The sequence below is a fragment of the Elephantulus edwardii genome, unplaced genomic scaffold (genome assembly GCF_000299155.1).
Source record: "Elephantulus edwardii isolate Elephantulus edwardi_28Jun2011 unplaced genomic scaffold, EleEdw1.0 scaffold00051, whole genome shotgun sequence".
Lineage (NCBI taxonomy): Eukaryota > Metazoa > Chordata > Mammalia > Macroscelidea > Macroscelididae > Elephantulus > Elephantulus edwardii.
The window spans coordinates 4,437,886-4,453,825 of record NW_006399801.1 but is presented as its reverse complement, the minus strand read 5'-3'; the positions used below and the strand labels follow the sequence as shown (position 1 = coordinate 4,453,825).

At 41.5% G+C, this 15,940-nt stretch overlaps 1 protein-coding gene across 2 annotated transcripts in view; it reads left to right on the top strand.

Annotated features, from left to right (window-relative positions):
* Window positions 1-11,769, top strand: part of ETS2 (v-ets avian erythroblastosis virus E26 oncogene homolog 2) — a 15,325-nt gene extending 3,556 nt beyond the window's left edge. The window contains exons 2-9 of one of the 2 annotated variants that reach the window (XM_006886718.1): window positions 692-803; window positions 1,975-2,094; window positions 2,821-3,021; window positions 4,704-4,787; window positions 6,329-6,553; window positions 8,119-8,382; window positions 10,581-10,699; window positions 11,554-11,769. In XM_006886718.1, the coding sequence (XP_006886780.1) occupies window positions 692-803; window positions 1,975-2,094; window positions 2,821-3,021; window positions 4,704-4,787; window positions 6,329-6,553; window positions 8,119-8,382; window positions 10,581-10,699; window positions 11,554-11,769 (1,341 nt within the window). Of the gene's footprint in view, window positions 1-691; window positions 804-1,974; window positions 2,095-2,820; window positions 3,022-4,703; window positions 4,788-6,328; window positions 6,569-8,118; window positions 8,383-10,580; window positions 10,700-11,553 lie in introns of both variants that reach the window. The other variant, XM_006886719.1, reaches the window with a different exon arrangement.
* The last annotated feature ends 4,171 nt before the right edge of the window (window positions 11,770-15,940 follow it).

Sequence of the window (15,940 nt, the reverse complement as noted above, 5' to 3'; positions counted from 1 at the left end):
TTCTCTCCCCCATAGACTTCAATGCCGTAAACATATTTAATCCGGTTTTTCTCAGCCTTACCCCCACCACAAGATTTCTTTTTAATAGACTTTTATAAAATTAAGCCATAAGAGGTTTTCCTCAGTTTATTACTATTTTTTGTACCATTGAAATAGAGGAAAAACATTTTTAGCTTTAGTTAAAGGTATTTCATGGTAAACATTTTGGAATAAAGATAACTTATTTCTTTGATTATTAAATTTTTGTTAATAATTTGCCTGTTGTTTTAACCGCAGTGTCTTGAGACTCTGCCAAGAGTTATTTTCCTTATGCACAGCCCAGTTGTATTTGAATGATTTGGCGCAAGGGCCAAATGGTCTCTGAGGTTCTTCATAACCACTGTCCTTCTGAGATTGTGTTATTTTTAAGATAGTTTATGTAATTTATTAAGTATAAGTTGATTAAGCTGTCAAACAAATTTCCAGTAATTCAGACTGATGTTGCTTATAATCCCAAGTGCTATCAGATCATTTTAGTCACTATGATCATCTTAAAAATCTCCTTGGAAAATGATTGGTTGATTCCACGTATTGTGTTGTAATTGCTGGTTTACCCAGGATATCACTAAGGTTAGCTATGGACTCCTTTTAAAATAGGTAATTAAATACATGAAAATATTGTATTTCAGTTTTCTTTTTTATGTTTTCACAGCGTCAGCCTGCCTTTGACACTTTTGATGGGTCCCTGTTTGCTGGTTTCCCCTCGCTAAATGAAGAGCAAACACTCCAAGAAGTGCCAACAGGCTTGGATTCAATTTCTCATGGTAATTCATTACTCAGACTTGCCAGATGATGTGTAATTTAAGTAGTTCAGAGAATAAAGAGGTGACCATTCATAATGATGAATGGTCTCATCTTTTATTTGAAAAGTCCGATTGGGGCTTAAAACCGGAAGGCAGATTCCCTCCCTCCACCCCCAAACTTAGCGATTCTGTTGTCTCTACATGCCGGAGGTACCCCAGGAAAGCAGGTAAGTCTGCTATGGGTGAACTCCTGAGATTTCTATTCTTAATATTTTCAACACTGTCTCAGGATGAGTCTTTTATTTTCCTAGTCCCTTCTGCTGAACTGGACCTAAAACTGTGGATATTAAAATGCACACCAGCATTTAGTTCTGCATTCACATTTTTAGTTTCATTGTCTCCATGTGGAGTTTTGTGGTCCAACATTATTTTGACTAATCTCTGCCCATCTCTATTTATTTCTGCACTTGTTTCTTGCTTTGAGCATGTCAGAGGATGATGTCTCCGCGTAAACCCTACAGTTGAGTTTAATTGGGAACATTTCAGAGATTATTTTGTTTTATGAAGTGGGTGCTGGAAACACCCCAAAAATGTATTAGAGTGCATACCCTTACATAAGCATAGAGTTGTGACAGTTTTATAATTGTAAATATCCAAGGAAGTGCACAGGTTTTTGTTTGCTTTATTAAATTGAGTGAAGGGGAAAGCTGTATAAAATAAAGGATGATAAAAAAAGAATAAGACTTCTTATTATAAGTAGTGAGTGCTAAGTGGTGTATGTTCACATCATATTTGTAGTTCTGTTACTTGTTGGTTAGTTTAATGGAAGTAGCTTCCAAATTGTGCATTTTCAGTCCATTAAGCCTTTTGATCTAATACAGTATTATTTTTTTCATTGTATAAAAATCTTAAAATAAAACTTGCACCTAGGCATAATTGCTTTAGGAAGCTTTGCAAAATAAAATTTGATTTTTATTTCAGAGGTTTCTTTTTTATAAATGTCATTATGAGATGAATAATGTTTTCTCAGTAGCAGACAAAAATTCTTTTTTTTTAGTATTTATACTATTTCAAGGAATTGATTTGGGTTCAAAGTTGTTGTCTCGTGTATATTTACGCTTTCTCTCCTAAGTCCTGCACTTGACATTGCCTTCCTGAAGTACTAATAATGACCCCTTGGATGTCTCACTAGAGTCCTCCAACTGTGAATTGCCCCTGTTAACGCCATGCAGCAAGGCTGTCATGAGTCAAGCCTTAAAAGCGACCTTCAGTGGCTTCAAGAAGGAACAGCGCCGCCTTGGAATCCCAAAGAGTAAGTGCTGCCTTTTGGAGCTGCTTTTCTGATTCTTTAAGTTGCACGAGTGATTCAGTACTTCACTACTCACTGGAAGGTTGATGATTTAAATCCTCCCGGAGTTATCTTGGAAGAAAGGTTGGCAGCCTGCTTCTGAAAGAAAAGTCACAGCCTGGAAAACCCTGTGGAGCAAGTTCTTCCCTGACACTTGGGGCTTGCCATGAATTGCAGTTGACTCAGTGGCATTATTTTTCCCTTCCTTTTTTATTCTGTATTGTACTAGATGTATGATTTGATTAATCAATTGCTTGGTTTGTTTTTTTAACTTGTTTAGTGTGTCTTTTTTGCAAGATAGTATTTTATATTTTTATAAAAAAGGTCTCCAGTGGGTTTCAGAGGCGGTAATTTCACAAAGTGAGATTGCCCATCTTTCTCCTGCAGAGAAGCTCTGGTGGATTGAACTGTTTGCCTTTTGGGTTGGCAGCATAATTAACCCACTAGACCATCAGAACTCCTGCTTATATAATTAGCACACGTACACACACAAATATACACGTAAATAAAATTAATCTGAACAGTTTTTATTCAGTATATTTAGTTCTCATTACATAGAGAAGAGGGATTTACAGTTGGCATGTTAGAATTTGGCTTGGGTGTATTGTGACAGGGTCTCATTTCATTGTTGGTACACATCAGGGTGATCTCACCACCTCCTGTTTTTTCCCCTTGTTTGTCCCTCTATAGACCCTTGGCTGTGGACAGAGCAGCAAGTGTGCCAGTGGCTTCTCTGGGCTACCAATGAGTTCAGTCTGGTGAATGTAAACCTTCAGAGGTTTGGCATGACCGGCCAGGTCTTGTGCAACCTTGGCAAGGAGCGCTTTCTGGAACTGGCACCTGACTTTGTGGGCGACATTCTCTGGGAACATCTGGAGCAGATGATTAAAGGTACCAGATGAATGGCTGACTCCTCCTTGTCTGGGTGAGGTGTGTGTGTGTGTGTGTGGGGGGGGGATCTGCTTTTCAGCTGTAGGTTTGGCGTTTCAAATGACTTAAAAGTAAATTGTCTGAAAATACCACTGGAGTGAGTCAGGTGTATGGTGGAGATTATAGATTTTTGAGTACGTGTATGTGTGTGCGTAGCATCAAGTATAGCCACAAGGTAGTTGCCTTAGTCACTGGTTTGCTCATGATTGCCAGAGTCCTTCATCATGTGAGTGCATGTTGATTCAAGTATGTAGGGCATCATGTTGTGTGGGCTTAATTAACCCACAAAGCAGAAAAAAATACCACTCAGCCTGAAGAAATGGGAGTCTTTATTCAAATATACTCTGACTTTTAAAGCCAATTTTCCTAAGCCCAAGTGGAAGCTGCATTTTTTTGGTTAATATTTTTAAGCAATTGTGCATGTAATTGGTTTGTACTTCATTGCCATTATAGCAGAACTCACCATTGAGCAACTGAAGTTTCACCAAATACAGGGAAAAAAAATCTTAATTCAAACCTTTATAAAGAATGGTGAGATCAATGCAAAGAATACATTGAGTTATTTTAGTGATGACTCATTAAAATATGAGAAAATTAGCACCTGTTTAAAGAAGTGTCCCTCACTGAATCACTCTTAACCACACTAAATTTCCATGGTTGCGGGAGACTGAAAGTCTTAGGGACCTTAGGAATCCAACTTCTAGTCTTTCTAGTTTTACTCTCCTAGGCCCAATGACCTAACCTTGTTTTTCCTTATTTTTAAAGATTCTATGTTTTCTCTGAATCCTGACAAGTCTTATCTGACAAGTTTCTGTTGAATATTATAATACGAAAATTTAGCTTGTTGGGCTGTTACTTGGGTGTGAATTTGTGTATGTTTGGGTCTATGGGTGTTGCCTGTCAAAAACAAAATTTAGCTCATTACTGTCAGTCAAAACCATCTCACAGCTTTAGCCTGTTTTCAGAGGCTGTTAATCTCTGAGAGTTGACTACACATTTTTCTACCAAGGAACAACTTATAGATTTGAACAGCCTGCCTTTGGGTTGGTAGTGTGACTCCTTACAAGGTTCCAGGTATATGTGTAGTTTTGTCTCTTTGTTATTAAGTAAGCATATACAGAAAGTTGAGCCTGTTCCCTTTAGAGTTTGGACAATTGTATTGCCCATTACTTACTCTCATAGCACCATCTGTCTACCTTTGTGACACTTGTCACACTTGCCAGGTTTACAGTATTGAGCACCAAGCTCCATGGGGCAGGAACTAGTTCTGTTTTATTAATGCACACTGTTTGCTCAGCCCCTTCTCCCGATAATACGAAAGTATTCAACTGTGGATTGAATAAGCACGTGATTTACATACACAATTTAGAGCTTGAGAAACAGTTTGTAGAAAAGTTTCCTTCTTTTCTCATTTCAGTCACTTTGGAAACCATTTTCCTGGTTATTAGAAAAATAACTAGTTCTATAGTTTTTTGCCATAGACATAGGTGAGATGGAATAGATAGACAGGAAGCAGTACACCATCTCATTGAGAAATACACTAAATACATGTGAGCTAAAATTACCAAAGAATAACTGAGAATGTAGCTTTTTGCTTGTTTTACCTCAGATTTGACTCTTACGTCTCCTGTGTCTTTTTTCAGAAAACCAAGAAAAGACAGAAGATCAATATGAAGAAAATTCACACCTCAACTCAGTTCCTCATTGGATTAATAACAATTCAATAGGTCAGTCTGATTGATACTGCCCTTCGGAATTTGCTGTTATGTCATCCTGTTAGATTTGGACTATGGTGTAGTTTAGATCTGTTTTTAATTGAGGATGAAAGGTACCCAAGTATCGAGGACTCTCCTTCATAGGGTTGTTATGAGTCGCCTGCGACTCAACGGCACTGCACTTAACAACAACAATACTTGGCTGCTGAGCTCCTGATCCCTTAAAGTCTGGCTGGTCTACACTGACGTGTGGTGAGGGTAGATTACACACTGAATTCTGAAGTCTTTGTGCGAAACAAAAAATGCAAAACCCTTAGCAGTCCTTGGTCATTTATGAACTGCTGAGTGGATACTGAAATGAAGCCACGTTGTATTAGAAAAGACATGCATTAATTTCAACCTTTTTTTTTTTTTAAACATGACTAGTAGAACTTGAAGTTGTATAAGTGACTTTTTCTTTATATCTTTGTATGTTAGTATTGGTCAAGGCAATTTAGAGGACGTTTGAGAGTGAAAGTGAGGTTATTTGAGCTGATGGCTGTGGACAGGTAATAGGCCTGTAACTTAAAGAAGGCGGCCCTAGTGCCATAGTGGTTAAGTGCTTGGCTGCAAACTGAAAGGTCAGTGGTTCAAACTTGCCCAGTAGTTTCTGGAGAGAAACCATAAAGATTACGGCTTAGGAAACCCTGTGGGGCTGTTCTAGTCTGTTCTGTTGTAGGGTTTGCTGTGAGTTGGAATCTACTTGACAGCACCCAACAAATCTAAAAGGAGAGGGGTAGTAATCTTCAGTTTGCCCAAGCATTGGAGTTTTGAGAGGGCTCTTGGAAACTGAGCTGTTGTGCAGGTGTCAGTGTGGGTGTAGTGTTTAGAAAACCACGTCACCAGAACTTTGGCCTTTGATGGTGGTAGTCCATTTCTCTGATTCTACACAAGTCTCACATTATTCATTTCAGGTGAGGACCTCCCACCTTGCACCATGATCGCCTGAGGTTTGCTAGTTAGCCTACCCAGCAGGTCTTCACAAATCCAGCACACTAGGAGCCTTTTGCCAACTGGTCTGAGGTCAAAGAGAGTTTTTAGTTTGTAGAACTTTGTTATTCCCCAGTGAGCTTAGGTAGAAGCAAGTGGGATATGAGGGAAGGAAGCATGGACTTGGCATCAGAAGCTAAGGATTTCAGGACTCAGCTCTGTGTAATGTTCCCTTCCTGAGCCTCAGTGTTGCAGAACTGAAAGAGCCTGTGTGGCACTGAGTCCTATATACAGAATCCTGAGTTTTTGGAAATGAGTTTTGTTGAGAAGCTAAATGGTTTGATAAAAAGATTAATGAAAATGAGAATTGCAGAGAAATGGGAAAAGTGCAAAGACATGGTGGATATTGTAATTAATATTACAAAACATATTTGAAGGGTTGAATGGAAAGCCAGTTTCCTTGTAAACTTTCTATCAAAACATGCACAGAATAAGGAGTCTTCAGGACGGTGCATGTTTGGTCTGGAACCTTGAGGGTTACCATGTTAGCCTCACTGAGAGTGTGTGATATATTATTGTTCCAGGTTTGAGCGTGGAGCAGGCGTCCTATGGGATGCAGACACAGAACTACCCCAAAGGTGGTCTCCTGGAAGGCTTATGTCAGCCCTCCCCTGTGCCTGGTGCTCTTAGCTCCGAGCAGGAGTTCCAGCTGTACCCCAAGTCACGACTCAGTACCATCGGTATCAACTACTGTCCCGTCAGCCAGGACTTCCAGGGAAGCAACTTGAATCTGCTCACCAACAATTCCGGTAAGCCATACCCAAGTGTGCCTTTCAGCATGACTGCCAATATAATTTTTTCAACTGGCCGAGTTGTCATGTCTAGGGGTAAAATGAACTTTATTTTCCTTAATAAATGCGACCTGTTTGCAGCCATCCAGAGAGGAGATTCATGTGCTTGTCCAGATTCTAAAAGGACTTTAGAACAGAGACAATGGGTTTATACAACAGATATGTCTTAGCCAGGTTGTTCAGTAAACAAGGGCCAGTGAGGTTAAATCTCTCCCACAAAGAGCTGTTGGGAGACAGACACGAGAATGCATATTTAGTTTTTTTACCCAGCTGTGATACCTGTTGTTGTCATTTGATGTAGTATAACTCCCATGTGTGGATTGTGCTCCAGAGTTTTGGTAGCGGGTTGTCAATCACCTGAGTGTATTTGAGTTGCTAACCTTTTGACTAGTGGCCATGCCACTAGGTAACTATTTGCACTGAGAATGGCACAGATGGTTTGTGTTTGACTGTGATCCTAAACTTTAGGTATTGGACCCACCTTTGGGAGGTGAATCAAGTCCTGTTAGATAACGACCTCATCATGAGTCTCTGTAAAGGTTTATTCCTGGGAAATCCCACAGAACAGTTGTGCTTTGTATCGCCTGGGCTCGTCATGAATCAGAAGCAAATCAGTGGTGACGAGTTTGTTTTGTTTACTTATGTGCTGGTACCTGTGTAATCACCACCAAATGGACATGGAGAAGGCCCTTCCCCTTGTCAACCAATGCCTCCACTCCTTGGGTTTGAAGAAATCATTATTTCAATCATAGATTAATTGTAAAAATTTATGTAAATGGAACCATACACTTTTGTTATGTATTTGTCTTTTGCTCATGCAAAAACTTGTGATTCATCAGTGTTGTGAAATATCCTAGCAGCATGCCCCTTTTCACTGCTGCATAATATTCCATTATAGAAGGCTTTATTGTTAACTTCTAATAAGTTGGTCCCAAAACTGATCCCACACATCACAGGAAAACACTGCCCAGTCTTAAACACCATCCCCATATGAGTTTGGATCAGACCCTTGAAATCCGTAGGCTTTTCATTGGTTCTTTTTCTAATAACCTTTCCCCCTAGTTCATCTTAATGAGGAAGCACTCCTTTTTTCCAGCATCATAGCAACACAGATGCCTCTAATGAAAATGAGTGATGGCCACAGGTTAGCGGCATTTTCTAGAAATCAGACCCAGGGCTGCCACATGGAAGGCAAAGGGATTTTGCCACCAACTCATCACTGCCCTCTTCATTGCTGTATAGTATTCCAGTTTAGGGAGCTACAATATCTATATTCTACTATTGATGGTAATTGCTGTGTATATATTTATCATAAGGATCAAGTACCTGGTACTAAGAGCATTCTGAGAGTCTGTTGGTGATTTCCCAGCAAAGAGTAGATAGCTGCCTGGGTGCCTGGTGGTATGATGTTGCTGTTGAACCCAAGACCAACCCTTGGTTTTTCTCAGTATTCCTCAGTAGCATTGGCCGCATTTATTGCCCTCAAAGGACTCAAAGCATGTTTGGTTGTTTGTCATTGCCAGGTAAGCCAAGGGACCACGACTCCACCGACAGTGGTGGGGACAGCTTTGAGAGTTCAGACTCGCTGCTGCAGTCCTGGAACAGCCAGTCATCCTTGCTTGACGTACAGCGGGTACCTTCCTTCGAGAGCTTTGAGGATGACTGCAGCCAGCCCCTTGGTCTCAACAAGCCAACCATGTCCTTCAAGGACTACATCCAGGAGAGGAGTGACCCAGTGGAGCAGGGCAAACCAGTTATACCTGCGGCTGTGCTGGCTGGCTTCACAGGTGAGTGTGGTCACTCTGGGCGGCCGCCCAGGCACCAGCCTGCTCTGTGGAACACCCCCACCTGCCGCGCCCTGTCCAGCGCCATGTTTATTAAGGGTGGCTCCAGTGTAAGCACACTGCTGTTTACACTCGACATTCTTTACGTGGCTCAGTGTGTCTCTGGGTCCTAAAAATGTCAGACATGTAAGGATGTTCACATACACAAAGCTCAGCTGGATGGGGGAGGTGAAGTGCACAGGCTGCTGCTTCCACCTGGGCTGTGCTGGACTTTGGGAGAGGAGGACCCAGGGGACCTTGGGCCTGTGGTGGCCTCAGCCATGACTCACCCACTCCAGGAATGCCACAGAAGTCAGCCAGCTTAGGCTGGGGCTGATCTGGGGAGGGATCGCAGAGGCAGCCTCCCCTCACACAGGGATTGTTTACCTTTTCTTCTAAAATCTTATTTTTAAGGTTTAGGCAAGAGCTATTCTAGGCAAAGGACAAATATTAAAGCTGTTTTTGTAACCAAATGTTTCTCAGCTTCATCAGAAATCTGGAGACTTGTTTCATTGCCTCTTATGTCCTTAAATGTCCTTTTGTTTTTTCTTCCATACTGTGACCATATGGCGCTATTGTGAATTAAATAAAAAGAACTCCTTAAAAATTGTGATAGGTTAAAAATGAGAATTTGTAGGCATCTCTTTAAAAAATAGAATTTGTAGGCTTCCTGAGACAGCTGAAAACTGTACTAAAATACATATAAAGGCAGTGTTCAAATGGATGTAGCTGATTCCGGTCATGAGCCTGATGATAGACAGCTTTAGTGTTACTCTTTCTTTTGATTTTAATAATAATGATAGTTAAGATTTACGATTGTCAACTCTCAACTCCCTATATGCATGCACACACACAACACCCCCTCACCCCCCAGTTCCTGTTGGTGTAAACTCCTACTCATGGTGAGCCCATGTGTGTGACAGCAGGAAACTCTGTAGGGTTTTTAATGGCTGTTTCTAATAAAGCGGATAGTGATGCTTTTTTCCAAGGTGCCCATTATACAGATGAGGAAGTTGACTCCGAGGTAGATCACTCTCCTGTGATCACACAGGAAACCCAGCCCTGGCAGGTTCCAGACTGCCTGTCCTTCATGCTTTTTAGCAGTGCTTCATGAATGAGAGCCGTCCAGCTCTAGGGAGTGGCTGTTGGATGGGAACAGGGTGGAAAACTCAAGTGTCTCTCTCCCACACCAAAGGGTGTGGCACCTAGAGAGGAGACTCTGGCAAAGTCTTGTTCCTTATCTTTGCAAGAGACCTGCATGATGCTTCATAAAGCTGTAAATACTAACAGAAAAGAGAGCACATGCTGCAAACTGTGCTTTCCCCAACGAATTCTGTTAGGCAGTGGATATTATCCCTGATGGCTGCTGAGGAAACCCAGCCTCTGGGTGGCTCGGCCAGGGTTACTCAGTGGAGTGGGATGACACTGTCCATGCCCCATCCCACTGTGTATTTCTAGAAATACACTGTAAAGGCTTTCATAGAAGAGACAAACTGGGGTATTTTGCTGTAAACTTTATTGGAAAGCCCAACCCTAGCTTTTAAGGACAAGTGTCTCAGCTGAGGGACTTCTCAGAGCAGGACATGTCAAGGGAGCTTCTTGTTTAGTGTCCACGCTCATCCCATTAAAGCCATTAGCACCTTAAGTTGCCCCTTCCATGTTGGAATTAAATTCAGAGTCTGATCTACACGCCTACATCTCAGAGTCTGATCTACACGCCTACATCAGCTTGTTTGTTTCGGCTGGTGTAAGGAGCCCTGGTGATGCAAGAGTTAAGTGCTTGACTGCTAAATGAAAGATTGTGCATTTAAATGCACCATGTAGTCTGGTAATATTTCCTCACATAAAGATCACTTGGATTACTGTGACAGCAGAAAAAAAAAAAGAAGATGATTTACAGTTCACAGTCCCTGGGTGGTGCAGTTAAGCAGTTGACTGCAAGCCAGAAAGTTGGCTGTTGTTTGAACCCATGCAGAGGTGTGTCAGAAGAAAGGCCTGGTGATTGACTTATGGAAGTTCACAACCTTGAAAAATCGTATGGAACAGTTCTACTCTGTATGTGTGGGGTCACAGTGAGTTGGGGTTGACAGCAAATAATGATAATAGCCTTGCTGGATTTTAAGTGTACCAAAAAAGAGGTAATTTGCCTCTCTCTCTCCCAGGAAGTGGACCTATTCAACTGTGGCAGTTTCTCCTGGAGTTACTTTCAGACAAGTCTTGCCAACCGTTCATTAGTTGGACAGGGGATGGATGGGAGTTTAAGCTCGCCGACCCTGATGAGGTGAGTTAGGCCTGGGAAACTGGGCTCTGAACCTTGATTTTTATCCTGCTGGATCTCTGCATGCAGAGCTTGGGGTATAGGAAGGTGCTTTCTGTGCCAACAAGGACTTTTCTACCTGAGGTATTCAGGCTTAAGAATATGGGTGAGGAATCACGAATGTATTGATCAGCATGGCACTGCATTTGAGTGTGAACTTGGACATGGAGTGGACATTTCTGCGTTACTATGTTTGATAAAAAAACCTCATCTGAGAAAGCCTTAGGAAAGTTTACTTTGCACATGGTGTGATACAGCCCTCGCTTGGCTTGCCCTGCTGCTGGTCCACAGTGTTGGCACCAGCCCTGGTTGGTGGGACTGGGTGCCCTACTAGAGCAGAAAGCCTAGGGCAGTTCTGATGCCCCATTTAGAACAGAATGAATGAAGGCCCTTTGATCTCCAGCTCTGGGTGAACATCATCTGTCACCTCCATGATTCCATTGGGGAACAGGACCATTGAGGAGTGAGTCACAGCATGTGACTCAGATTCTCACGCGGCAGCTGCTAACTGTTCCTGTTGGGATAAGGACCCAGGGACTGGGGACACAGGCAGCATGTTCTTTGTCTTAGGGATCTCCTGATTCTGAGCCCTTGGGAGGCTGTGATGGTTGGTGCATGAGAGAGCGAGGACTGATGGGGACACGCCGCCCTGCACTAGATGAGAAGTGCTGTGTGGCCTGGCACGTGTGTTAAAACAGATTGTGCTGTGTGACTGTCGAGTTTCTGTGGTGCATATGAAGAAATGACTGTAGTGTTTTCAAGTGACTTTAACTCTGGCTTGAATTTAACTCTGGCTTTTCTGTCTGTGTCTGTCTCAGGTGGCCCGCCGGTGGGGGAAGAGGAAAAACAAGCCAAAGATGAATTATGAGAAGCTGAGCCGCGGTCTGCGCTACTATTATGACAAGAACATCATCCACAAGACATCGGGCAAGCGCTACGTGTACCGCTTTGTGTGCGACCTGCAGAACTTGCTCGGCTTCACGCCGGAGGAGCTTCACGCCATCCTGGGCGTCCAGCCCGACACGGAGGACTGAGGCTGAAGGACTGCCTGAGCGGGCCCCAGCCCCGTGTGACTGCGATGGGAAGCCTGTCCTGACCGCCGCTCCAGGCACCTTGAGCAGAAGGGATTTAATACACCCAGGAACATCACCAAGAAGCAGTGGTCTTGACTGCTTATGAAACCGCGGTCCAGCCAGTCAACTGCGGAAGGCAGTGCAGTTCCTCCCTTCAAAGGTCTGCCGACAGGATAACTGCTATTTACGATGCTACTAAATTAAGACAGACGTGTAAGTGGCACTGGGAAGCCGTGCGAGCTCGAAGCAGGCCGTGTGTGTGACCTGATTGTGCAGCTATTTGATGTTTTGCAAAGGAGAAGCAAACGCATGGTGTGTGCACACACAAGCTCGCATTTGGGTTTTTCGCCACCAGGAATAGGAAAAGTGTTCTTTTTTGTTTCAGAGGAGTGGGAAGGAAAGAATCATGCCATTTCAGAAGTTAGTTTGTATATATTATTGTAATCTTAGAGTTGTTACGAAAATCCTTTACCAGTCCTATTTAACAGAAATTGTATATTGTAATTTAAAATAACTATAACTATTTGAAAGAGGAATGCCGACATCCGATACTTGTTCCATGTTTTGTCAATAGCACACGTTTTACAAAGATTGCATCCTCCAGGGACTGATAACTGTAAAATGTGCATTATTTACATTTAATACGCAGTAATAAGGTCTAGTGGGGTAATCCCTCTCTTTTTTTATTTTATTTTATTTGCCATGGTTATTATTTGGCAAGGATTTGTACATTTGGGACTTTTTACGAGAAACTGTTATATTATCTAGAGGCACTCCTGGCCTCGCTGTGGTTTCTTCTTGCATTACATTACTTGTAATGGAAAAGTAAATAGTTATAAAGCAGTATTTTTCTTGACAAATGGCATATGTTTTCCACGTCTGTGCATGTCTTCAAGTCAGTTTATACACAAACTTATTTTTGTTTTTCACTTTTGACAGTGCTTCCCACAGCACCTCCTCCCAGCCAGCCACTTCCCCCTGCCCCCAGTTATTCTGTGATTAAAATAAGAGTACTATTTTTGGAAATATGCGACTCCTTTTCAGCGATCAGGAGGGATTTATGTAGCAGCTATTTTTACTGCAAAAGTAATTCACTGGAAAAAAATGTAGTTTGTAAGAAAGCTTTATTTTTATCTCAGCTCCATGTAGAGTTAAACATATTGTAAGAGAGCTGAGGGTTCTGGGGTAGGGGCAGGGAATCTTTATTAAACCTCTTGAGCATAAAAGCAGCACAGCTTGTCCCATCATTGTTCATCAGTTGGGTCTTGGACTATTTGGATAATGCACCAAACCAACAAAATTACTGTTGAGTTGATCCCAACTCATGTGTCACCATACATCTCAGTAGAACTATGTTGTTTGGGGATTTCAGTGGATCATTTTTTCCATTGAAAATTAGATTACCTGGCCTTTGTTCTGCGTCACCTCTGAGTGGGTGCACACTTCCAGTCAGCCGTTGAGCATGTTAGCCTTTTGTATCACCCAGTGACTGCTAGACAGCATGCTGTTCCTTTCACTGAGTGCAGATGACCTACAGGCAAAGAGGGTAAACAAAGTGTGCATTTGAATAGTTCCTTTAAAGAAAATATTTTGGTTGCAGTGGGAACATCTGTATTTGTTTCAGAGGAGATCCTGGGTCAGTCATGTATTCTTGACCTTTAATAAATGATTGAATCTGGTTCGTTGCAAAGTTGGAATGTTTTTACCAGCAGTGTGACCTCTGATAGACAGTTTAAGTCTCTGTGCCCTGGTTTTCTCATCTGTAAAGAATTGTCTTTAAAATAGGTCCCCATGTAATACGGTGATAGAGAAAGCTGGGGGGGGGGCGGTCCTTGAACTGGGGAGACTCCACTGAAATGTTCACAAAAGATGATTTCAAGCATAGGATGTTTTTCTCAAGTAGGGTCTATTTATCACTTGGACATCTGTTTGTAACATAAACAGTTTTACTGCCAAAAGAAAGCTAACCATCAGCTCATTACATGGTGGGCTGAGCCATGTGAAATTGCTATTAGTCTACCTTTTTAAATCCACAAAACTGGCAGTTTTATATCATTCAACTTAATTGTTATGGAAACCAAGGTGCATTATAAATCTTTCGGCGTGGTAATAAACATCTTGCATATAAAGATTTTGTGATTTGACCTTTTCTTTGGGTAGTTGGGTCTTTTCTTTTACAACCAACATTTTGTTTACATAACTTGAGCTGTTTCTCACTGGTTCATACCCAACTCAGCACCCTTCATGGGTCAAATTTTCATGTAACTGATTATACACTAACTTTCCACCACTTGTTAGTCAGCTTGTACTCCATGGTTGTTTGCATGTTGCGGTGACCCTGGAAGCTGTACCATGAGGTGTTTCAAACACTAGCAAGGTCACTAGCCGAAGACTGGGAAGAAGGACCTGAGAAGTTACTTCTGAGAATTCTTAGTCTATGAATACTGTGGATCACCACAGACTGTTGTGTAAAACAGTGTTAGAAGATAAGCTCCCTGGATTAGAAAGCAATCAAATAACAACAGTGGACTCTATCAACAGCAAAGGACTGGAAAGCATGATATACTGTATGTGAAGTTGCCATGAGTCACCTGGAATGGACTTGATGGTAACAACTCTCAAATTGTGTAGTAAACCATAACAAAGCTGGAACCAACCAATGCAGCTGTTCCCGAAGGAATTCTCCAAAATTTGAGAAGGAATAGAGTCAGGTTTCTTAACTTTTGCAGGGATTACATGGGAGATAATTTAAATGTTTAGAATAAGTCTATTAGGGTTTGAAATACAGATACTTTTTGTTCTGTAATTGTGTCCACAGTTCTCTGTGCCTTCTTGCCAGGCCTCTGATGCTGAGAAAAGATACAAGACCCAAAACACATGTTCTCCAGACTCCTTTATGCTCTTCAAAGTGAGTAAACACCAAAGAACTACAGTTCATGTGGGTTCTATCCAATAGTGTGCTGGAGCTGATGAGAGCTGAGTGTAGTCTTCATTCAGTGAACTACATTCAAGAACATGGTAAACTAGAAAAGCCTATTTCCGTCAAGCTCAATACTGAAGAATCACTACCCAGGATGGAGTACATTGCCCATAGTTTTTTCCAAGGCTGTAAGCTTTGGAAGCAGTTGGTCGTGTCTTTATGAGTAAATGGGTTTGAATTGCTGACCTTTGAGTTAGTGACTGAGTGTTTAAGCACTGAACAACTAGAGTTTTTAGTGACATGTTCTCTCCACCATTGAGTCAGAACTGTTTCCTAACATTAAATAAAAAGAAAGATGGTTCGTCTTTCTCCTGAGGAACTATTGCATTTGAACTGCTAAAGTGGAGGGGCCTTTGGGTTAACAGTGCGACTCCATACAGACTCAGCCACCAGAGCTCTGGTGATGAGTTCACTATGGAAATCAGCAAATAATGGTAACTTCCTCAGGAAACGCTTATCAGATAAACGATCAGATTAAGCAGCAAATCATTGATTAAAGCTTGACAATAAAGTGTCCTAAGCTATGGTATTTTCAGTTGCTTCATATGGATGTGAAAATTGGACAATAAGAATTTGCAAGAATTGATGTCTCTGAATTGTGTTGGAAAAAGAATTGAACATACCATAGATTTGGAAAAAAAATAGATCTGTCTTGGTGTAGTGCAACCAGAATGCTCCCTATAGACAAGAATCATAAAACTTGTGGTCAGAAGGCACCAGTCTTTGGGAAAGTAGAGCACAAGCAAAAGAAAGACTCTTGAGCTGGGTGGACACTGACTGCAGTGAGCACAGTGGAGATTGTGAAGGTGGGACAGGATTGAGCAGTATTCTGCTGTTCATAGAATTGCTGAGAGTAGTAACAACTACACCAGTATTTATCATATTAGAAATTAAAGCAAAAAATAAAACCAATCTAATGCATGTTGATGTAAATAATGTATTTTTTAATGAAAACTAATCAATACTGTGAATGTTCTTACATTTAAGAAAAATCTCTTTAATGGCTGGCTTAATAGAAGAGTGAATTCTATTATCTGCTCTGTATTCAGTCCATGTTTTGATTGTGTATACAACAACAAAAAAAAGATATATAACTGAAAGATTAATGGCTATTTTGAATAATTGTGGATATTCTTTAATTTGATAGTAAAA